At 32.6% G+C, this 24,761-nt stretch overlaps 1 protein-coding gene across 1 annotated transcript; it reads right to left on the bottom strand.

Annotated features, from left to right (window-relative positions):
• Positions 1 to 4,262: 4,262 nt before the first annotated feature.
• LOC116853332 lies at positions 4,263 to 22,937 on the bottom strand. Its single transcript, XM_032834387.1, has 4 exons — positions 22,606 to 22,937; positions 22,107 to 22,181; positions 11,895 to 13,380; positions 4,263 to 6,576 (listed from the first exon to the last, which is right to left on the bottom strand). The coding sequence occupies exons 1-4, from the start codon at positions 22,618 to 22,620 to the stop codon at positions 4,904 to 4,906; spliced, it is 3,249 nt and encodes a 1,082-aa protein (XP_032690278.1). The 5' UTR covers positions 22,621 to 22,937; the 3' UTR covers positions 4,263 to 4,903.
• Positions 22,938 to 24,761: the final 1,824 nt, after the last annotated feature.

The raw sequence follows: 24,761 nt of genomic DNA, 5'->3' as shown, positions 1-24,761 counted from the left end.
GATATCCATAGAATATCGTGTGCTATCTGGATTATGATATTTTGGAACCTGATATTAATACTATTTTAAGCGCTCTTTATCGGAATAATACAATAATACAAAGTCAAAACAGTGCTAAAATTTAGTAAAATTATGACTCTTTAATAGATATTCATACACACATACACACGATTACCAATAGATAATCCTTTTTGTATGAAAAAAGATAATAAATTATACGAGAATTTCTAATCAATAATAAAATGATAGTTTGGAATAGAAAAAAGTTTTGACTCAAAAGAAATTCTAAGAAAAAAACTTTTTTGAAACATCTACACCGTCCTATAAAGATGCAGAAAATTTTTCGGTGAAAAGTTATTATATTATATAATAGATATAAGCATTATTTTAACTGGATGAAATAGTTGTTTTACTAGTGTTGAATTGCTCTTATCTATTAAAAAATGAAAATTTTTATTTAGGTGTCAGTTGTTAAAGAGATAGAGACTTTTCAAATCTTCGAGATTACGGCTATTTTAAAGAGTTACAGCAATTGAAGCTTCACTGCTAATATGAGACAATCATAAAGTAATCAGATTTCCTAACACAAAATTTGAGATATTTCATAAATGTGTGGAAGGAAGAAGATCATTGAAAATTATATACTGTATTTATATACACATATATATTGTGTGTCCAAAATTATACACTAAATAAACGATAGATATAGGAAGTAATTGTTCAAATGAAAGAGAGAAAGAGAGAGAGAGAGAGAGAGAGAGAGGGGGGGGAGGGGAGAGGAAGGATGGGGTGGAGAGAGATAGTTATGAGGTATATAAGGAACAAATTGATTACGATATTATTGCCACTCCTGTACTTTATATTTTAGCGTATACTTATCCGACATAATTTTTTAAAATGGTGACATTTTACATGACATTTTGACAGGGTACCAGGAGGTGGTACCTTGTTGCAAACTGAGTTCAAGCATATCATATGATTTTGAAAGAAATCATTTCCGAGACATGAAGCTTCTAATTTTTTATAGAACCGGCAATCGCATTAGCTGATGTACATTGCGGGGAAGTTGTTTGGGCGGATTTGTACATCATAATGGTTCTAAAAAGAGCTAATTTTATGTGCGTGTGTGCGAGTTATAGCAGAGATAATAGACCTCACGGTTATAACATTTTCCATAGACGAATGTAGAATTGTTGCGAACAGAATGTGTATTCGTAAGAGAAATCGATTCATAAACACAAAAAATTGTACGTGCGTATGTGTACTATAACAAAGATAAGGATCCCCACTAGCGTTTCCTATAGACGAATATATAAAATTATCGCGAGTATCCACAAGAGAAATCGAGATAGAGAGAGAAAGAGAGAGAGAGAGAGAGAGAGAGAGAGAGAGAGAGAGAGAAAGAGAGAGAGAGAGAGAGAGATTCATGAACATAAAAAAACAAAGTTATTTTAATAAAAAAATAGTAATTCCGTAAACTCTTTTTGTGAATTAAAAATATTTTTAAGTGAAGATATAACCTTTTTACATCAGTCGATTTCTCTCGTCATTTTGCGTATAAAAGTATAAGAGTAAAAGATAATTGAAAATTTAAAATTTTATGAGATATTTTATAGTAATGCTAAAGAAGTCAGACACAATAAAATATGAAATTTTTGATGATCTTACTTTTATACTTAGAATGATGAGAGAAATCAAATGATATAAAAATATTATTTTCATTCATAAAAATAGTTTTTAATTCATAAAAAGTTTACGGTATATACAATTGCTTCTTTTATTAAAATAATGATGTTTTTGTGTTTATAAATCGATTTATCTCGTAAATACTCGCGACAATTCTATATTTGTCTATGGAAAACGCTAATATGGGGTCCTTAATTTTGCTGTAACACACGCGCACGTATAAAATCGGCCTTCTTCAGAACCATTATAATGTACAAATCCGACTGAGAAATCTATACGGAGAATACTATTCAGAGGATAATGCAAATGCCGGAATGATAATTTTGAAGTTTCATATTTCGGAAATGACTTATTTCATATCATAACATATGGTATGGTTAAACTCGTCTTACAATAGAGCATCACTTTCTGGAATTCAAAATATCATGTGCCATTTAAATACATTGAGTCGGATAAATGTACGCTGAAAAATGAAGTTGGAGGGGTAGCGATGATATCATAACCAGCTTGCTTCCTATATACACAACTTTCATTGAATAATTATTTGCTCTCTAACACCTACTGTTTACAAATAATTAAAATGTATAATTTTATTTCGAAAACCTTGTGTATATATATCTATGAAATTTCAAACGTAACGTAGATCGAATATCTCAGAAATTAAATGATATATTAAAGCCAAATTTTTTTTAGGTTGTATTATTCCGACGAGGACACATTTTCATAAAAAGAAATTGAATTTTGGGTGGAGGCGCGAAGATAAAATGAAAATCAAATTTTTAAAAATAGAACTCAAATTTTTTGAACACCTACGTTTGTAGTCTTCGTCACGACAAATTCAATGACCACATATTTAAGGTGATTAGAGGTCAAATAATAGAAAAAAGACTAATAGAAAACTTTATTAATATATCGTAATAGAATCAATCCACACAGAATATTTTATCCTGAGGATATCCCAAACTGTCTCAAATTGATAAAGATGATCCCACAGATATCATAGTAGCATTCGATGTATCATAAGCGAAAAATATCATAGGATATCGTAAAATTTGTAGGGAGGGAGGATATCATACTTATCTCGGCGATATTTCATGAAGTTGGATATCTTCTGGATGATATCCGAGATATCTATAGGATATCTATAGGATCACATAGACAGACGTTTGTGTATCTCTTCGATAGCTGACACTGTCCAGGGATATCTAATGATTATTATGATCTCTTAAAATGTATGATATTATACCGTATTTTATGATAATCTTTTGGAATATCCCAAATGTTTCCATCTTATCCAATTTATTCCTTCCGACCTATTGGGATATCTGGGAGATCGCCTTTGTCAGTGGCGTAGCCGGAGGGGGGGAGGGGGGGGCTGAGGGGACTTCAGCCTCCTCAAAATTAATTTTCTGGGTTACGCTAAATGTGAGAAAAATTTTTTCGAATGACCTTTTTTTTGCTCGTCAAAAATAAAAAGTACAACCCTCCTTCGAAACTTTTTTTCTGGCTACGCTACTGGCCTTTGTCAATCTGGGATAATTTAAGATATTCTCAAAATAAAGTGTGCTATGTGGGTTGATTCTATTAAGATGTATTAATAAAGTTTTCTGAGTTTTTTTGATTATTTGATCTCTAATCAAATCTTGGATATAGTATAGTCATTGAATTCGTCGTGACAAGGGCTACAAACGTAGGTATTAAAAAAATTAGAGTTCCATTTAAAACAAAAGTTGACTTTCATTTTGTCTTAGTGCCTGTAATCAAAAGTTAATTTCTTTTTATAAAAGTATGTGCTCCTCGGAACAATACAATCTAAAAAACTTGACTTCATTTAGTTTTCGAGATATTTGGTCTGTTACGTTTGGAATTTAACATCTTTTATATATACGCACGCATATATATATATATATATATATATATATATATATATATCAAATAATACTTTATTTATAGACAAATGAAAAATAAATTATCAATCAAGGCTTGCTAGATAGACAGTAAAAATATAAATTATTGTTAAGATAAAACAATATTGTTATTCTTACTTAAAATTAAGGAGACAAAGTAAAGTTACTGTATCTGGCAGAGCTATGAATTGTTTTGAAAAGATCTTTCTTTGTCAGAAAGAGGAGAGAGGAGAGAGAGGAACGTTTTAAAAATTCTCTAAATCAGGACAAATCAGAACAATTTAACCGATTTCAGGACAAATCGATGTTTTGGATATCATTTGGAAAAATTTAAGATAAAGTGTAAAAAACGAAATTGTTCTGGAAAAAAACGGGATATCTGATTACCTTAACAATTAGAAATTGTATGCTAAAATGAGACTGCCCTTCAGCTGAGAACCTGATACTGCAACATAATTACCCAAGTAGGAATCGTATTTGTTTCGCCAGTACGGAAAAATGGCCCGATACTGGGTCGATACCGAAAAGCGGATGTCCGGTTTTGGTACTGGCTCAATGCTGAGTCTAATATAAAAAACTGTATTATTGGTACTGGCTTCGTACTAAGGTTAGGTACTGGATAGTCGTACGTATACTGGGACGTTACCGAAAAGTGTTTTTCGTTTTTGGTACTGGCCCAGTATTAAAAAAGCTGTATTATTGGTACTGGCCCTGTACATAGAATCAGTACTGGATACTCAAGTAAAAATTGTATACAATCTACCAATAGAGGATATTGAGCCAGTATTATGCCGGTACCGAAAACAAAACCTAGATAGCTCAGTGGTAAAAACGCTTGCCTGACAAGCGGAAAACTCAAGTTCGATTCCAGCCGTCGCCTCGAAGATTTTTTCCTCATATGTCTATTAAAAATAAACATGTATAGGTGCAAACGAGAGCAAGCCCGGCCATGGTTTGATCTTTCTTTCTATACTATATAGTTGTGATATTAACAATTGTACAAATAATAAAAATTACTAGGAATCGATACTGGCCCCAGTACTGGGAATAGGTACTTCCCTAGTATTAGGAATCAATACTTTTTTTTATACTGATACAGTACTGATTTTCGGTACTGTGGTAGTACTGTTTTCCGATACTGGCCCTTTTCTCTATCATCCCAGTATCATACCAATACTAAAGCCGTACTGACATTTGGTACTATGCTAGTAACGTTTACCATAAATCGGTACTAGGCCACTTTGATGCCAGTAGTAAATTCCTACTTGGGTAGTTTCTACATAAATTCGTTCTTGATCATTATCGTCGCGTTAATTTTCCACTTTACTACCGGTCTTTTCGTCGTATTGGACGGACGGTACCATGGGCGGTTTGAAGCCGTACTCCATCTTCGATTGCCTGAAACTACCGGGATACTGTGTTTCCGGTTGTCTGGTCCTTCTCAGACCACCAGTGATCGTCGCCGGCGACTGCGTGACGCTCGTGGAATACAAGGACGGTTTTGCAGCAGGAAGAAGCGGCTTGGTCTGCGAAACGAAGACTTTGCGCGGTGGTAGCGGGCCTGCGTACTCGTCTTTAGTCGGCTTGTCCTTCTCCACTAGATTATACATGATCTGTCGTCTGAAGGTCACTGGTAGCATTGGGTATGACGGTGTGGACACGTGCGGTCGCAACAGCACTGTATGATGAGCACCGAACTTCTTCGGCACTATCATCAGTCGGACATTACCTGACAGATGCGCCGTCGCAGGAATATGATGCTTGCCGTCATCGAGCGGCCTGTGATCGTTCGCGAACGGGGATCTAACATAGGGATCACCGTAGAACTGCGAAGCGTTTAATTGGGATTCAAACGCGACGGAGCCACTGTATCCAGGATCCACGTTTTCGTTGGCAAAAATTGGTTCGCGCGGTCTCTGTTGATATTTGTATCTCGTTTCAATCGAACCGTCCTGATCAGGATCCGTATGATATGGTCGAATAGGTCGCGATGATCCAGTCACCAGTTTTTCCGCGGTCTTTTCGATTGGCGCTGGCGCCACTTGCGTCGAATGTTCTACGAATGACGACGACGCCGTTACATGCGTCGGTCGCTCAATTGGTATCGCTATATGCGCTGGTCGGTCAATTGGTGGCCCTACTTGTGCCGGATAAGCCGCGGGTGACTTCAGATGCAGCGGATATGGCGATGCAGGTTGCACAACTAGCCGTTGCACCGTGTACGGCACCCTCTTCTCGATCACGCGCTCAAATTGAATTGGATAGAGGTGCGGCACGCGGATCTGCTTCTCTACCAACCGGTCGACTGGTACGTGCACAGGATACGGTTGCGGCACCAGCACCGGCACCTGCACCTTTTTTTCGATCACTTTCTCTACCTCGATCGGATGCGGCACATGGATGGTCTTCTCGACGATCTTTTCGATCGGATAAGGTCGTGGGATAGGCACCAAGAATCCCGCGTTCGGTGACCCGTTGGGGATGATCTTGAGGAGGAGCTGAGTAGGCAGCTCTTGTGGTCTCCTCACTTCTGGTTGCAATCGGAACGGATGCTGATCAATCGGCTGACTCATCGATGACGTCTGCTGTTCTCGATACGGTACAGACGTTGTTACGTATGGTTTTACAAATTCGCCCATTGCTTCATGCCTTGTGGGACTTTCGATGAGCGCAGTGTGCAGAGGCGTGTCGTTATTTTTATTGTTCAGCGTGTGATACGCGTTAGATTGCTCATATAATGCGTCGTCGAACTGATTTGCGACCAACAGCGCAGGCCTTGCTTCATTATACTGTTGCGGCTGCGATTCGAGATTGTCGACGGGTATATGCTCCTGTGTATTTGACGTGTATTCCGCAATCAAAGCTGAAGCCGTCGGTTTACCGACGTCGTCCTCGAGAACGTTGTACTCCTGACGGTTGAACTGCTGCGAGAACACGGAAGCTGCTTGCCCCTTAATGATGGACTTTTCGGTAGCGTCGTTACCTGGAAACGGAAGCCGACATTAACATATTGTCTGCCGCATTCCTTTGCACACTAGTGAAAACTGGCAATTTGTAGTAGCGCCGATGCGTGCCTCGATCATGACACGCCGCGTTATTACTCGTATACAGTGAACATTAAGCCGACAATATTGCGTGTATTAACTTCAGCTTGCATCATGCTGCTCCTCCGTTTTCGTAATTTCGCGAAAGTTAGCGTTAGATATTCGAAATATATTATAGCTGGATATTAGATTTGGTTTCCGGGTTTAAGTCGTGTGAATCCTTCTTTGTCTGATTCTGACGTTTCGCGAACATTTTAGTCCATTCCAATCTTGAAATGTTTGTAAAACGTTGGAATCAGACAAAGAAGAATTCGCGCGACTCAAACCCGGAAACCAAATTTAATATTCATGGACACCGCGAAAGCCTTAAATTAGAGCTGGATGTCAGATTAAAAACCGAGAAAATAAGCGAAGACCAGTTTCGATGAAAGTTTTTCGATTCCCAATTATTGAAAACTATATGTGTGTGTATACAAAAAAAATATGATAAAAAGAATTAACTTATCACTTAAAGTGAAATTACTTAAAGTGATTTTTATCAAATAATGAGTAACCTAATTGATGGTTTACAATTGCTATCAGTCAAATATTATTTGTTCTGTTTTACTAAAATAAATAAAAATGATCTTTCTCGATTATTGTTGAATAAGTTACACCGTTGAAAATTGATATTGTCAATTCTGTCAGTTATTCATCGATTAGTTTAATCGAAACTTAATAAAAATTATCGTCGGGATTACACATGCATATTTTGTTCCAGAAATTGCAATCGAGTCAAATTAAATACAGATCAAGTTAGATCAACAATCTGACGTAAAAACTTGAATTTTAAAATTTGATCGACCGTAAAAAGTCAACGAAACTTAAGAGTATAGTTGTATGAATACAGAATGAGGAAAAAGTATCAGAGACTAGTAAAATATCTCGAAAACGAAGCATCTGAAAAAAATGTTACAAATTTCGTAGAGTTTTAACAAATACTTCAAATGGCGATATCCATTTAATATATTGGCGTGGATATAAAGATAATCTCAAGGACAACTTTATATTCTTAAATAGAGAACCTCATTTTTTATTTCATATTCTTGTATCTGATATCCACGTCGATATTCTTATAACTGACATAATAATTAGAGCCGGATATAAAATCCGGATTTTTTAATATCCGGATATCCGAATATCCAATTTATTAAATTATCCGACAACTCAAATTCGGATAATCCAGATTCGGACAGTCGAATAATGTGAATATTCAAACTAATCGGATATTCGAATAATTCGGATTTCAATATAAATTAAAGTCGCATCTCCGAAAACTGTACAAAGTACGGGCACCTGGAAGTGGTGCCGTGTAAATAAACTTTATGGGCCGTATATCACATTATTTTGAGCGGGTAAGCCGAAGTCGCCCTCAATATCTAGAAATATTTTAGTGGCAATTATATATTTTAAAATATTTTGAAACTGAATATAACTTGTTAAGAACTTGTTTGCGGACCTATATTTATTTTTTTGTATATATCATCAGAGGTATAAGAAAAAAATTTTCAGTTTTTTGTAATAAATCATATTTATCACTTAGTTTATTTATAGGTTCGCAACCAAAAATATAATTACTTGTTACATTTAATTATGATACATGAATTTATAGATTTGAATAAGAAGATTTTCGAATATTAAGATTCGTATATTAACATCCAAGTTCAGATTCGGATATTAAGATCTGAATAAGTATTAAGATACAGATATATTAATATCCGAATATTAGAATATTAGAATATTAGAATATTAGATTTGGATATTAAAATCCGGATAAATATTAAGATATAGATATATTAATATCCGAATATTAGAATCCGGATGGATAATCCGATGTTTCGGATTTGAATTATCGGATAATACATTATTCGGATATTTTCAGCTCTAATATCAATGCCAATACGTAATGAGCTTTCATTATAGTATATATGTGTGATCGCAAAACATTTTTTTCATATTATTGAAGTTTGTTTTACAAAATTAGAGAATCTGTTTATACAAAATTAAAAAGAAAAATACGTAGTGAGCTATAGAGAAAGCCTTCTAAATAAACTGTGGTAGCAAACGTGTTAAGTACTTTCTGAAACATTAATTGATAAAGTTCAGATATTGTCGGCATTAGCAGTGCCCAATATGTATTACGTGTTACCTAGGCTGCGTTCCGAAATTCACTGCCAGTGCTGAAGTTCTATAGTATATGTAACATGAACTATAGATTTTCAGTACTGGCAGTGAATTTCGGAACGCAGCCCTAGTCGGATTTCCACATCTTACGTGTGAATGCGTGTGTGTACGTGTCTATGCGTCGGTTTGTAGTTACCTGTAGTTTTTAATGACTCTAAATACATATACATATCCAAGTAGCGTAAATCGGACTCGGCAACCTCCGCGTAGTATATCTTGGGTAATGCTAATGCCGGTGATATCTAAATTGTAACTAATATTTTATAAAGTATACCAAAAAAATTTTATTGTAATATTTTGAAAAGATTTTAATGTCAGAAAAGATTTTAATCTACAAGAAAATAGAGAGAATAAAAATGAGAGTTTCTAAATAAGATTTTAAAATTGACGTTGAATGCTCTTTTATATCTGCGCTCAAAGTCAAATATGTTCCGTTTGATGGTTTTATTGAAACTTTACAACTTTTGTATATAACATTTTTCTCTTAAATGTTGTTTTCAAGATATTTTATAAACCACTTTCTTTCTACCTATCTCGTTTTCAAGATATTTTTTCTTCACCTTGTGTTATAGATATTTTTTCAATTACGAAGAAATTAATATAACTGCATAATACAAGTAATTATATTTATGCGATTGCGAAGTTATAAATAAACTAAATGATAAATATGATCAATAATACATTGGGTCAGTTACACTGATAAAAAAATATAGTCAATTTAAAAAAAAATCATTTGTTTTGAATAAATGATTTTCTAAAATGGTACCAATGGTGTATTTATTTGGATTAAAAAGGAATATTATTCAGGATGAAATATTTTTTGCTGAAAACTAATTATTAGATTTGATATATATAAAAGAAATTGTAAAAAATATTCACTTATTTAATTATTTTATATATTATTTTTAAATATTGTATGACTAAAATTGAGTAACTATTTATCAAATTTATCAAATTTGAGTAAAAAATTGTTCACTTTAGAGAATTTTTCTTTATTCTTTTTCTTCAACGGTTCTTTAAATTCTTTAAAAATTCATGTAAGAATAATACTTACACAGAGAGAACGATTTGGTTGAATCAAATAAACATTTCTTTGGAATAGTCTAAACGAATTTTTTGATTGATTAAACAAAATTTTGTTTGAAGTAACAAAAATATTTATTTGCGGGTTAGTTCCAAAGAAATATTTTTGTTGTGTCAACCAAATAATTTGTTTGGACTATTCCAAAGAAACATTTATTTGATTCAATAAATCGTCCTCTCTGTAGGAACGACTAAGTTGCTTCACATTTAAAAATTCTCATTGACACTGGTGGGACTCGAACTTGGACTCGTGAAGTATCTCTGGATTATGAGTCTGTTGCTTTAGGCGCTACATCTCTTCTTCGATCAATATAAACGTTTTACATTTTGTCTATATGTGTTGTAATGTGTTGTAAATTATTAGTTTAAAAAAATTTGTTTAAAGCTATTTCCTGAATTTAAATATATTAGATTTTTCAGTCGTTAAGAATAAGTTATTCAATTTGAGTAGATGTCTTAATAACATTTATTCGTTATTTGTTTTAAAATTATTTCACGTTGGATAAAATATTTCTTCAATTTTATTATATATATTTTTAAAGTAAATTATTGCTTATTATAATTTAATAAATAACCTCTTATTGCAACTAAAATGCAACCTCTTATTGCAACATGTTTGAATAAATATATTTATTTAGATTGAATAAATTTTTTTATCAGTGTATACGTAGGATTAAACTTCCTCGTCGAATTAAGAGAGTGTTGAGAATTTGTTTTAAATAATAAATAAAATAATAAAAAGAGACCAAAATTGTTCTGAAAGAAATAATATAGTTAAATTGCTATATATGCGCAGAAAATGTTTGTTAATATAATATTCTAATAGGATAATTTATAAGATTTATATAATGTGTCTAAAATATATTTACATTGAAGTCAAAATAAAAATAAATATTTTTATTAAATATATACTATAATCTGATAGTATATAAATTTACCATACGTACAATAAAATATCAGAAAAATAAAAATATCCCATACAGGTATGTATATTTCCGATAAATATTTAATTTAGATATATTTAATTTAGATGACTCGTTATTTGTAATGCTAGTACGGAAAAAATTTTATTTCAGATAGCAACTATTGGGTAACATATAGTATTATTTTATTTGCATGTCTATTGCAAAAAATTGCAGAAAATTGCAGAAAAATAGAGTATTTGTTGTGCTTTTGTAAAGATATTCTGTTACTTTTAACGATATTATCATTGTTGTTATGTTTGCTTTGCACAAATATAATACGTGATGAAAAAACTTATTCTTCTAACCTCGGAGGCAGAGTTCATAGAGTTAATTCTGAATACAGCTATTCTGACTTTCTGAACGATTAGAATGCACTCATAAAGTACATTACACCATATTTCGAAACATTGAGTTAACTCTACTACTCGAAATAGAATTTTGAAATGTAGCCTAATACACATATGGTCATTCTCTCTATAATAGGCAATAAAGTATAAGCAATAAGTAAATTCACTAATCATAGTGGATTATTTGATGGTTCAACCGATGGTGATTGGTCAACTTTTTTATTGCTTACATCTTACTGCTTATTGTAGAAGATCTTTAATATATCTCAGGGGCAAGAGATGATTCTAAATCTTTAGTACTTTTAGAAATAATTACATGGCAAGCTTTTGATAAGTACTTGATAAGTTTTCAAAAGTAACTACATTTATTATTTTAATATTATGTGAGTTAATTTTCAATTGTGCCAAGAAATCTTTAAGACTTTATTCTCTTTATTCATTTGGGAGTATTTTAGACCATTTCACCAAATTTCATGAAAATCAGAAGGTAAACCCTTCAGAACTATATCTAGTACTTCTTTAGTCAATGAATGTTTATATCTTTGAGAAACATTTTCTGTGTTTACAATTTTGAAATTGAATTTATTTCATTCGATCTATATATGAGTTTTTCCAACTGATCTTTCTTTTATAGTATACCTTGATAAACGTCGTAATTCAGTCGCGATTCCTGATCGTACGGCTGCCTCAATTTCTGCGCGTTTCCGATGCTGTTTGTTTCGATGACACCAAGATTCGTGGTCTGTTGGATGTATTCTACAGGATAATGGATCTCGTGCACCGGTGCGGTATGATACAGCTCGATGGATTTTTGAATCTCGACGGAATTATCCGGTGCTCTCTGCGTGACGACCTCGATCGCCCTCTCTCCTTCGTCGCTTTGAATGTTCTCGTCCTTATATGTGACGTCCGAGTGGTTTCCTTTGTTCTCAACGAGCTCATCGCTCACCGAACGCTGCTGCAAGTCATCCCGGAAATAGTCTTTTGTTTCTGTCGCAGCGGAAAGCTCGCTGTCATCCATCAGACTGCCGGTCTCGACGGCATTTACTAGCGTGATACCGACCTGCAGAGGATTTAGCATGAGGGAAGAGGCCGTTATATCGTTAGACACTGCCGTTTTTGAACTTCTGATGTTGGTCTCCAAGACTGAATCAGCGTCCTCCAGCGGTCTGAATGCTTCTGACAAACTGTTTTTGCCTATATAATCAATCGTCGAGTCTTGAGCCTTTTGCACGGGCAAGTCAGGTACTATGATAGGACCTGAAAACTTGCTCAGCTGTAAAGAAGGACTGATCTCCACGGACGTTGACGTCGCGACGCTCTCTGAGTTTTTAGATACCACCATAATTTTCTTCGAGGTATCCTCGGTAGCATTGCGCGTTCGAGATAATCGTGCTTGCGACTTCGAGAGGTGTTCGGGTACAACGTCATTCTCGAGAATTGAAGCACCGTTCGTCCCACTCAATGAACTCCTGGGACGAGAATTTTCATCGAGATCCTTTACGGATAAGTCAAGTCTGATTGTTTTCCCAAGATTATCAAATGGCGAATTATCGGGTAAAATACTTTTCTTTTTTAAGGTGGGCACTGATGGCTTCCACGTAGTTGATACGTGGATTTTTTTTTGGTTATCCTCCTCTTTGAGGGGCGATACGGTACTGCTGATGGACTTTCGGAAACTCACGTATTCGTCACTTGGTGGATTGTCGCTGGTTTTGACAAGTGTTCGTCCGGCGATTGTCCGTCCACTCGGTGGAATTTGACGAACTCTTTGTCCGAAAGTGCCTGCGCTTTCTACGAGGAGCACATCCTCAGGTATCGCATATCTGGACTCGCTGCCGGGACTTTCTTGAAACGGGTATCCACCGGTCATCTCTGTGAGCGGCGTCGCGTAAGCCGATTCTCCCAAGGAGGCGGGATCGATCGTAGAAACGCCATTCGATCCGCTCGCGCTCTCCGCGCGAGTCACTGATCTACTTAATCCAACAGGACCGTCGTTTGTGGCATTGTCGGAACGATTCTTGGTCTGGATCTGTTCAGAGCTTTTCTCATTTGTACTGTGCGCCACGTAGGGCTGCACTATCTGCTCCACCGACGAATCGTGAAATTCTGTGTAACTGGTATCCTAAAAAAATCGTACGACATATCATTGCACTAAAAAAAAAATAAAACATTATTTATTCAGCATATCTATGCTAAGCAAAATGAAATGTTATAACTGGATAGATTTGCTCCTGTATCAAAGAAATAATATATGAAAGCAATCTACTCATAGAACAAATCTTTATAGATATTATTACTTTTTATTAAAAAAAGTAAGAATCTCCGATCTTCTTTAAAAGATTTGATAGAATTAGATAAGAAAAATTCACATAACTGAATCTTGTTTTTGATAAAAATGATATAATATAGCAAAAGCCATTTATATTCAGATAATTATATAAAGTTATTTAATATAATATTTAATAGTTAAAATAAATTACGATATAAAACGAAAGAAATTGATAACTTTTTTTATATAAACGCGTATGCTGAAATGAAAAAGGTAAAAAGTTTCCGATCTTGATTAAAAGATTTGATACACTTAGATAAGAAAAATCTACGTAACTGAATCTTGTTTTTTTATGAAAAATGATATAATTATATAGAAAAAGCCATATATATTCAGATAATTATATATAATCGTTTAGTATAATATTTAATAGTTAAAAGTAAATTACGATAAAATAGAAATAAAATTTACGATAGAAATGACAAGAGAATTCAAACAAAATTATATAGTATCTTAGTGAAATTTACATATATTTCTATCAATTTTTATTAAACTTTTGAAGCAGGAAAGTTTATGCCTGTCGCAAGAGAAAGCCATTAAAAGCAATTTTGGTATAATGGAAACCGATGTTTCTCTGAAATTTGTTTCATGATATTGCAAAACAGTTATCGGAGCATATATTACGTGCTCATGTTGGCCATCCTGCTATCCGCGCATGCGTAATATAGTATCGAAGATGCCTGTCCCACTGTCAGAATATACCGTTAAGGAGCAGCGGTTGTTAGCAACGGTTGTTAGCAGCGGTTATTTTTTGTGGTCGAAAAGTATGAAAACGAGTTAAAGAACGTCCGCAAAAAGAGTGATTTTTTCGCTCGTTTTTGGTCGCGATTTTGGAACTGAATTGTGTATCAAATGTATCTTATGATAAGACAACAATTTTTAAGTTGAGCTAAGAATTAGTTCCAGAGATATGGGGAGTTAAAATAATTAAAATTTATCAACAAAATTTGTGTGTCAGTCCGGTAATTTAAAATTTTGTACTGGGGTGGTAGTTGCTGACATTAATTAGATTTTTTAAATTTAAAACAGTAAAATAAATAAAAATATAAAATTAAATTAATTTGTTAAAGTTAAAAGTTAATTATATACAGCAATATAGATGTTTTTCTTATATTTGTTCGCATAATTAATGCGATATTTAATTGTAGATTAAATATATGTAAAATAATGCAGTCGTAATTTTTTAGAAAAAAAATACCTACTGCTTTGTACTCAGGATTCCATACAAAAGAACACAGGTTCAGAGAGAGGAAACAAAATTCTATTAGCATTATTATCTTGATTTTTTTAAATTTTATTTGTAAACAACCCAGAATGATGTTTTAATATTGATGAATTATTCTGATATTATAATTGCATAAAAATATAATAAGTTGAAATTAATGCTTTTTAAAATAACAAATTTAAGTTTTATAAAAGTTAATTTATTTTTGAAATTAATTAAATTAAAAATGATTAATTTTTCTAAGTTAACTTTTAACTGATTAACTAGTTATTACCTAGTTCTGCAGGAAACTAACATATAGATTAATATAATAAAACATAGATGAGAAAGCTAAATATTTTTTTATTAATAAATCAATTAGTAATCAATAGAAATTTTTACGTTTAGGTTATATATTGTATATTTATTATTTAATTATTATGTTAATTTATTATAATTATATATATATATATATTATATAATATATAGATTATATATTAATAATATGTATAATCAAGGACTGGAATAATTGCATTGATTTTATACAAATTTTTGAGTAAAGTTAATTTTATAAACATCTATTTTTTTCCAAGTCCACATGTATACTTTTTCTATTGCATGCAAGTTTATGTTTCTTTTTAAGTATTTAGGATATTTTTTTTATTTTTATGACTTTTGTTAGAATTTATCTCATTAGAATTCATCAGTGATCTTTGTGTGATGTTATTGAAAAATCAATAGACGTGTCGTTCCCCGATGAATCCCATGGTAATGTTATAACGCAAATCAGTCACGAGAGAATTTATTTTATTGTTCGTGACGCTCTATATCCATATTAAAATGCACTTTATTTTATTTTTCTATACTTATAATTATTACAGACACTCTCGACGCCGCTCTTTGAAGAGGATATCTTGAACGCTCGTTGAGCAAGGATTTTTTTCTTTCTGTCCCGCCTAACTTACTTAATCTTTTTCAACTCTTCCTGCGATATCTCCGCGTTTATATCTGTCGAGCTGACAAGAAAACGAAATATTCGACCGCTTCCAAGCCGATTACGGATTTCCAAACGGAGCAAATCGCGGTGACCCAGAAGATTTTGCGGAGAAGAAGAACGTCGACAGACGGACAAACGCGTTGTTCTGATTACGCCAGGAGATAACAGTATCGTCGTATTTTTGCGAGTGAAAAACCATATAGCGAAATCCGCTAACATGTTTACTTTGTAAGTAAATTTGTTCCAACATGAGTTTAGCCCAGGACCTGAGGTTCTGAGAGGTCCAAAAAGTTTAGCTACGTCGCCGCTTTGATTCCTGGTAAAAATCTGGCGAATATGCTAGATAACTGTTTAACATTATCAGGAAGGATCAACCAGTTCTCGAAGAAAAGTATTTGCTATATGGAACGAACACACCCATTAAAAAGTATTCGCGGCATCCCGTCGTCTCCCGTCGTAATTCCGCACGACGATTGCGGCGGCGGTGGTTTCTGCTTCACTGTGAGGAGTTCGGTACAGCGACAGCAGCTCAAAATAACATATCTGGTCGTACTCGAGGTGAGAGAAAGGTGCAGTTACGGTACCGGCACCGATCTCCCTTTCTCCCGCGCTGTTCGAGCAGGAGAAGAAAGGAGAAACGGGAAAGATGCGTCGCATTCTTGCACCGCATTCACGCAAAAGAAAAACCAGTGAGAGTCGCGTAAATCCCGATGGTCCAGCGAGGACGAAGCGGTTTGTTCGAAGAGGCATGCGGGGTACGTCCTCGACACCAACCAACCCTTTACTTTCCCTTTGCATCTTCGAGTTCTTGTCCCCTTTCTTTTTTTTTTAATGAAACTAGATCGCATCTTTAATCTTATTCGCCAAATGTAGAGTGAAATTTGATAAGAGATAAGATTTCGTTATTCGTTTACTGTTAAGTTCAAAAGTTAGTGAAATTTTTTAATTTCTGCAAGAGTATACTGATACATATGCATTAAACATTATTAAAAATATATGATAAGTAACATTGTGAAGAAATATTCATCGTAACATTTTTCTCTATTTTTTTTATTAGAAAATGCCATAATAAATATTTGTTTGTTATATTTTTGTCAACAATGTTTAAATGAAAGAAAATAAACTAATTTTAAAGTGACATAAATACATCTATATCGATTGTGTAACGAGTTCTTTCTTTTCTTTTTTATTAGAAAGTGTTATGATGAATATTTATCCACAATATTATAATATTATCCACACAAAAGAAAATAAAAAATAAAAAAGAAAAAGAAAAATTCGCCATAAAATCGATATATTTATCCCAGACAGCACAAGATTTCTAGGAGATATCCTAGGGATGTTCTCAAGACATAGGGACATTCTCAAAACATTTTTAGAGAGGATGTCCTGTGGAGATCTGTGCTGTTTAGATATGTTACTTAAAATTACATTATTTGCTTTTATTTTTAAGTATTGCTGGCAAAAATATAACAAATAATGTTATGAATAAATATTCATCGTAACACTTTAGAATAAAAAAAGAAAGAGGAACTTGTAATATAAAATTGATAGATATATTTATGTCATTTTAAAATTAGGTTATTTCTTTCTGACTTTAAAGAATTGACATATCCGTAGAGGTAAAATATTTTCGAATAAATAATTTCTCACACGAACAGTCACTGTGTGTGTGTGTAGGTTTTTGTTTTCTACCATGAGAATAATTACTATGTTTTTCCAAATTTCTCTGTTTCCCTATTTTGGCCGATATTTAAATTTTTTTCGTATTTTTATCGATATGATCTGCTTTGACTGATATTTTCTATCAACTACAAAAACCGGCAAGTGTTCGCACATTACGGATTTTTGTCATAGTGCAACGTATAAATATTTCGAATAAGTCAAAACGTAACCGCGATAACTGTCTGGAAATATTCACAAAAAAATTTACTATTACAACTAAAAAATTATCTGACTAGCTTAACAAATATATAGCCGCAATATACGGACAGGTAATTTGCTATGCTAGAGTAATCAAGTTACAGAGCTGCAATAAAGATTTGTGGTTGTAGCTCATAAAGATTGATATTATAGAGTGGATTTGTTAGCACATCAAAGATAATTCCATAATAAATTTTACATTATCATTTTTATACATTACCATATACCACAATAAATTTTACAATTTATTCACAATAAATTTTAAATTAATATAAAATATAGTTTGGTATATACAACTAATCATTTTGCTGTTATATTAAAGGAAACTTAGTACATTAATGGGTTTAAATATTAGGAATATAAATCTTAATATAAAGAAACTTGGGACGCATAATGGGACCACGGGACATAATGGGATATGGTTAATAACTTTTTATAGAGATGTTACCAAGTAATGAAATGTTTTGCAATTATTAATGTTAGATATCTCTTATCGCCTATTATTATTATTTTTAGCCGAAAGATGCTACAAATTGTTTAATGCGTTTGATGCATTCTTTACAATTGTTGTAATTTGTTTGATACATTTGCACAAACATAAACAGTAATAAAATTCTTCTTTTATTACCATATGTATATTAACGTAGACGATCTTTTCTCATTATTTTAATTAAATGTCTGTGCAAATATCGACTATCTATGTATTTTGTATTACATAATCCAAACTTATATATTTTGAAGTATAATACAATTGTGCTATTATGTTCTTAAAATATTAAATTGCATTATTTGTTATCATGTACTATATCTCAGAAAATTAATACTAAAGATTACTATATTAAATAATGTTTGTTATTAATATTTGTTATTAATATTTGTAATTAATAATGTTTGTTATTAATATTTTAATGGAAAAGAGTATATATTATCGTTTTACAAGGAAAACGTTGTTAGTAATTATAAATAATTAAACGTGCAATAATATATTTTTATATATTGTATATTTTAACAAGTCATTTTTAAAAACTTCTTAAAACTAATGATTGAAAAATAAATATGTTTTGTGAAATATCTCATTTAGCTCCGCGTAGGAAATATAATAAAGTATAAATAATTCACGCTTTCAATAAAACAATAATTTCAAAAAATATTTTTAAACTATTCTTTCACAGTAAAACCTGTATTTTTCTTATAATGGATAGTTTAAAGAATATTTTAATTCAAACTAAATTGATTTATTTATTTTTGATATGTCTGAAACTTATTTAAACCTTAGAGTTTCCATTATGCCCCGAATTCCTCTAGTTAAATCATCAGTTGCTTCAGCCATAGAAGCTAAAGCAAAAATGTTCATTGAAATATCTTGAATATTTATTTTTTTTTTAAATATAATAGAACTCCATTCAATTAGTATAGTAAAATATTATAAGAGTGTAAATACGTTTATCTAAAGATACATATAATTTATTTTAATATATTATATTTATATATTAATTTTTATATGTTTATATATTAATAAATTACAAATACACACACACACACACACACACACATATATATATATATATATATATATATATATATATATATATATATATATATATATATATATATATATATATATATATATATATATATATATATATATATATATATATATATATATATATATATATATATATATATATATATATATATATATATATATATATATATATATATATATATATATATATATATATATATATATATATATATATATATATATATATATATATATATATATATATATATATATATATATATATATATATATATATATATATATATATATATATATATATATATATATATATATATATATATATATATATATATATATATATATATATATATATATATATACATACACACACAGGGCAAACGACGTCACTATAGCTCACCTACTATATCGTGTGTGATCATTTATCAATCTCCTTTAATTAATATTTTAAGATATATTGCCAATATCGCAGTTCTAAATTTAATATCTTTACTGCAATAGTAAATCTCTTTAGTTATAACGTTTAATTTTATCTAGCAAGCTATAGATTTGCAGAATCAATTAAATCACTTTTCTTTCATCTATGCATCGTGCTTTCTAAATTTTCTGAGGTGAAAAGTGGCGATAGTGAAAATACTACCACTCGTAGTTGCAAGAATGAATGTTCCGTTCTAAATCAGAGTGCATTCTGACTCCATACGAGCGGATGTTCAATCGACCGGAATGAATATGTTCCTTTGACGGTGTAATACATCAGATTCACTTTTCAGTTTTCAGTAAAAATATTCATTCAACGATTCAGAGTGGATAATTCACTTTATAGAAGTGAAAGATAACTCGAGTGAATTCGAGTGACTTGGCTGTTATTCTGCTTTCCGAGTGAAATCTCATCCCATGAAATTTAGGGAGTGTACAAGAAGAAAACGGTGTTATTGTTAAAAACAATAAGGAAGCAACAGCGCCGACTCGTGCCGAATCCGACGCTCAATTACATATCTTTCCGGTCAATCAATTCGTTTCTCGCAAACTCTCGTGACATTGTATAACACGTGCACACGCATGTGTGTATGAGTGTATGCGGCAGTGCATCTCGTCAGACCAACGATAGCCCGCCGGGGGAACGAATTTACGTCCGTGTGTGGCCACTTTCACTGGCGAGTTTCCTTTTAACGTGAAGAAGAAAACATACACCCGATCCGTTGTGCCCGTAGGCGATCTACCGTTGTCGTCGTGTTTTACCTTGTCCGTGACAACGAACGCCCTTTCGTCTTGGTATTTGTGTAATAACTTGACATCCATTTCACCCGAGTTCGCTCGAACTCTACTAATGTACGCGATTAACCCGTTCGCTCACGCGACTCACATCTGTATACACGGAATCGCGCATTTTCACTGTTTAATTTGCAACGCTGTTGCGAATTGTCGTCATTTTGCGTGAGAATATAAACGAAATTGAATAACTTCCATTTTTCACCGTACGAGATCGTTCATCTTTAACTAGCTAACCAAAGGCCATTTACTGTAAAAACTGCTAACATTTCGAGAAGAAAATTACGCTTCTCCATTACGCTGAATTTTCTTTGATGAATTTCTAGTCGATTCCACTTTGGAAAAAACGACGGCAGCTTTATAATGTGCAGAGCACGTGTAAAGATCCCCGAATAAATTATTCAATCCTCTTACCAACGAATTCCTGGTGGGAAAAGCGAATGAAAGTTCAACGTGAGAACGTGTAAAAATGTGTATACAAATGAAACGCATAAGAAGGAATTCATGATTTTCGTGACTGCTAATTTAACAAATTTTATTATTATTAAATAATCATCTGTGAATTAAATAAATCTAAATTAAATTTCAGAATCGTAATTAAAGTTTAATGTGAGAATATTATATGCAAATAAAAATGTACGCGAAAGGACTTTTAAGTTTCTTGACTGCCGGCTTTTCTTCAATTTTGAGAATCAAGTTTCAAAATCATAATGAAAATTTAATGTACAAATGTGCCTAGACAACATAATCTACGATGACGTATAAATGTCTTTAAAGCGTCTTAAAGATTATCTTTAAGACATCTTATGTCCCGATTTTAGACATTATGTTGTCTGGGTGAATACTGTTGTATGCAAATGAAAATGTAGGTGGAAGCATTTTTGAGTTTCTTGTAATCGTCGTTTTCTTTCTAATTTAGGAATTAAATTTTAAAATTGTTATAACGTTCTGAATAATTATAATCGTGAAATTGTGTGATTTAAAAGCGAATAATATGAATTAGATTATCCATGTTTCCTCATGAAAAGGTCACATATTCTGATGTTTTGAGAGAGGCATTTTTGAAAAACGATAGAAATAGTGACAGATGAACGATTTTTTACTCCATGATGAAAATTTTACGATTACGAGCTGTTCGCGAGTGAAAATGTTCTCTTTCTTTCTCTGTTTTACAGGACTATACAGCATTCACCCGGTTTGCGCCAGCTCCCAGCTGTAATTCATCTCAGGCCCGTTGCGCCTATACGTAAAGTAGCACTTGAATGACGCGTCGCAAGTAGATCGAGGTTAAAGATTTCTATGCCTCAAGGTTAAGGATGTTTATCGATTCGTCTAAGCTCTAGGGCCTGCCAGTAATCGCCTGTCAGAACGAAAAGAAAGAAAAAAAAAAGAAACTTTTGGGCCGTGCGTTTCGATCATCTGCGGATTCACTTTCTCCATTCTATATTAAGATTCTTTTGAACGAACCTTTCGCTCGTGAAAATTTGCCACTGATGACCCGCATTTATACTTCCGTGTAATTAATACTTGTCTAATTAAGTTTTCGTAATAATACGGTACAATATAATATTCTCCGAATTTACCTTTCCGTTACTGAAATTCGCGACGTTAGATTCTGTGGACGTTGTTACGATTGTCGTCCATGTTATAAGAGCGATCTGTAAAGAAAAAGAATGATCAAAGAGAACTTTAGACAAATAAAATTGATATGGGTCATGCAAGATCTTTGCCGAATGCTCAATAAAATAATAATAACAATTGGTATATATTTTAATAATAATAAAACATAAAAAATATGAAAATAATTAATTGTGTAATACCTGAAAACGTTTTTATTGAACATTTCACTGTCGCATTTATTTATACAGACTGGCCCAAAAATCGGTAAAGATTTTTACAAACGAGATATGATTAAAATTCTTTTTCTAGATTATACTATTTTTCCCGAGGAAATTCAAAATAATAACTGACATTGGGTCACCCTTATTTCAGAAATTCGCGTCAATCAATGAGTTCGATTGTTCGATTAATATCATCAACGAGAAATAAATAGGAAGAAATTTAAAAATGAATATAACTCACAGCGTAAAGTTGCATATCTTCTGCCTTAACGCATTAATGAGCAAGAATGTTATTGGAATGATTGAGAAGTCTTCTTTCGTGTTATTCGATCGATGAATTTCCGTTCTTCTCAAAGTTCCGTGTGTCGATCCACAGGGATCTACGTCCTGAAGTACTGATGCAAATGTACCTGATGCACGCACTTCGCAATGAAACAGTGTACTGCTTCGTCCCGACACGATACACTTGACTTAAACCGAAGCTCCAGTTATCCCCACACCGGTAGTACGAGAATCTGGTTGCTAGCAGCCACCTACAAAATCCCGTCAGCATCCACGATGCACACCTGAACGTCGCGCGTGTCGCTTACTTGGCGACGGCCAGAGGAAGCGTGAGAGGGACTAGGACGCTAGGCGGAGAGGACAAGGGAGGAAGAGGCGAAAACATTTGTGGAGGGTTTACGATGTGGAGAGGGAGACGCTCAATGGTACTGTTGCGGTATCGATAGTGATGGCTGTGTGATGCGCTGCATTTTGCCATAGTGCAAAGTGTAAAATCATCGACAGTTAAAATATTTTACATAGTTGCGTGAATAAAAGGAAGAAAATAATAGAAACAGAGAGAAAATTGATCTAGCCAAGAGATGATATTGAAATATTGCTGTTTATTTCGGCATTAATAGTTTGCACAAATTCTTATCGCTTTATGGTCATCAGTAGCGAAACACGAGGCCGTGAAAGTGACATTGGCCGCTCGAAGAAGAGGTTTTAATGATTCTTCGATTTTCCTCTCTTTCATTCTTCAATGTTATGTGCGCCGTTATACTTACGGCGTTCGATTTCACCGGGGCAATTAAGTTGATCTTTGAATAGGTCCGGTAAAAATGAAAGGCCGCTTAAAACGCATATAAGACGAGAGATATAAAGGAGTTTATAATTCCAAAGCTACTTGACATGATTTAACATTATCGATAATGTATAACGGATTGCAAAAGGTTTAGACATAATGAAATTAGGAGTTCGACAAAATTGTCAAACTTGATAGTTATTATCGACTAGCTTATGCAGTAATAATATATTATTACGGACAAATAATTATTGTATTATTAATTATTATTATTAACTATAATAATATTAATAATACTAATTAACAATACTAATACTAATTAATATTAATTATATATATATTATTTATTATTATTATTTATATTAACTATTTATGTAAGTCCGTTGGTTATGATTTTTTATTCTGATGGTTTAGTCAAATATACAAAAATACATTAATATTTTTTCGCTTCACTTCGAAAGAATGTAATGTCTTTATGTTACTTTTTCATGTTTTTTTTTTCATTTTTGTATACTTTTCTTGCATTTTTGTCATCATTCTTCTTTCCTTCAACATAGAAGCGACCATAAATACAAAAATATATAAAATATACAGATCTTAATTTTATTGTATCTAAATCGTTTTGCAACTAAATATATAAGCGAAAAATATAAATGTACGCGGTACATCGTAGCTTTCGTTTTGTTAAAGAAAGAACTCTACTCTCATTTCTTCATTTTCCTCTCAAGTTTTCCCCTGTCCTATAAACGGAAAGTTGTATGCCACGAGATCGGAACATACTAATCCTAATAGTTTGGTTGACAAGTATTTTTTAAATGTTAACTATTAACCAGGATACTGTCCTTTCTGTTGATATTTATATAAAACAGTTGTAAGTAAATATCAATATATTAACAAAAGTGTTCACACCAGCGAGGTACTGATGTAACGTTAATTAAGTTTATGTTGGACTTCGTGCTGAAAACATTCTAATATATCTTTATTGCTCATTGCCGAATGATAGTAAAATGGTGAGAAATTAACGGCACATAAGGAGCAAGCATGGATGCTTAGTGCTATTAAATACTAATATTATTTTTTAATAATATTAATATGATTGTGGGAGGATAAAAATGTCCAGCATGTCAAACGAACGTATCGAAATTTTCTCTTCGACTAACGTACGCGGAGAATCAACCTTCCATACTTAGACCGATCCTTGAGTCCCGAATTTATATATATATTTAATTAAAATCCCAAAACCCCCATTAAACCGAAGACTCAAATAGATTCCTTTTATTATATATGTTGCGAAAATGTATGTTAGTCGAAGAGAAAATTTCGATACGTTC

This window comes from Odontomachus brunneus, unplaced genomic scaffold (assembly GCF_010583005.1).
Source record: "Odontomachus brunneus isolate Ranch 3 - 2012 unplaced genomic scaffold, Obru_v1 Obru_scaffold_306, whole genome shotgun sequence".
NCBI classification, from domain to species: Eukaryota; Metazoa; Arthropoda; class Insecta; order Hymenoptera; family Formicidae; genus Odontomachus; species Odontomachus brunneus.
Note: the sequence above shows the minus strand (reverse complement) of the source record. Positions and strands in the feature narration are given on the sequence as shown.

What these genes read in the sequence shown, in the direction of transcription:
- LOC116853332 (XM_032834387.1), bottom strand. An exon ending in CGAATTTCAGTAACGGAAAG is followed by an intron (nt 13,381 to 22,106) that starts GTAAATTCGGAG and finishes CGATTTTTTTAG; the next exon opens with GATACCAGTTACACAGAATT. An exon ending in GAATTACGACGTTTATCAAG is followed by an intron (nt 6,577 to 11,894) that starts GTATACTATAAA and finishes TTCCGTTTCCAG; the next exon opens with GTAACGACGCTACCGAAAAG.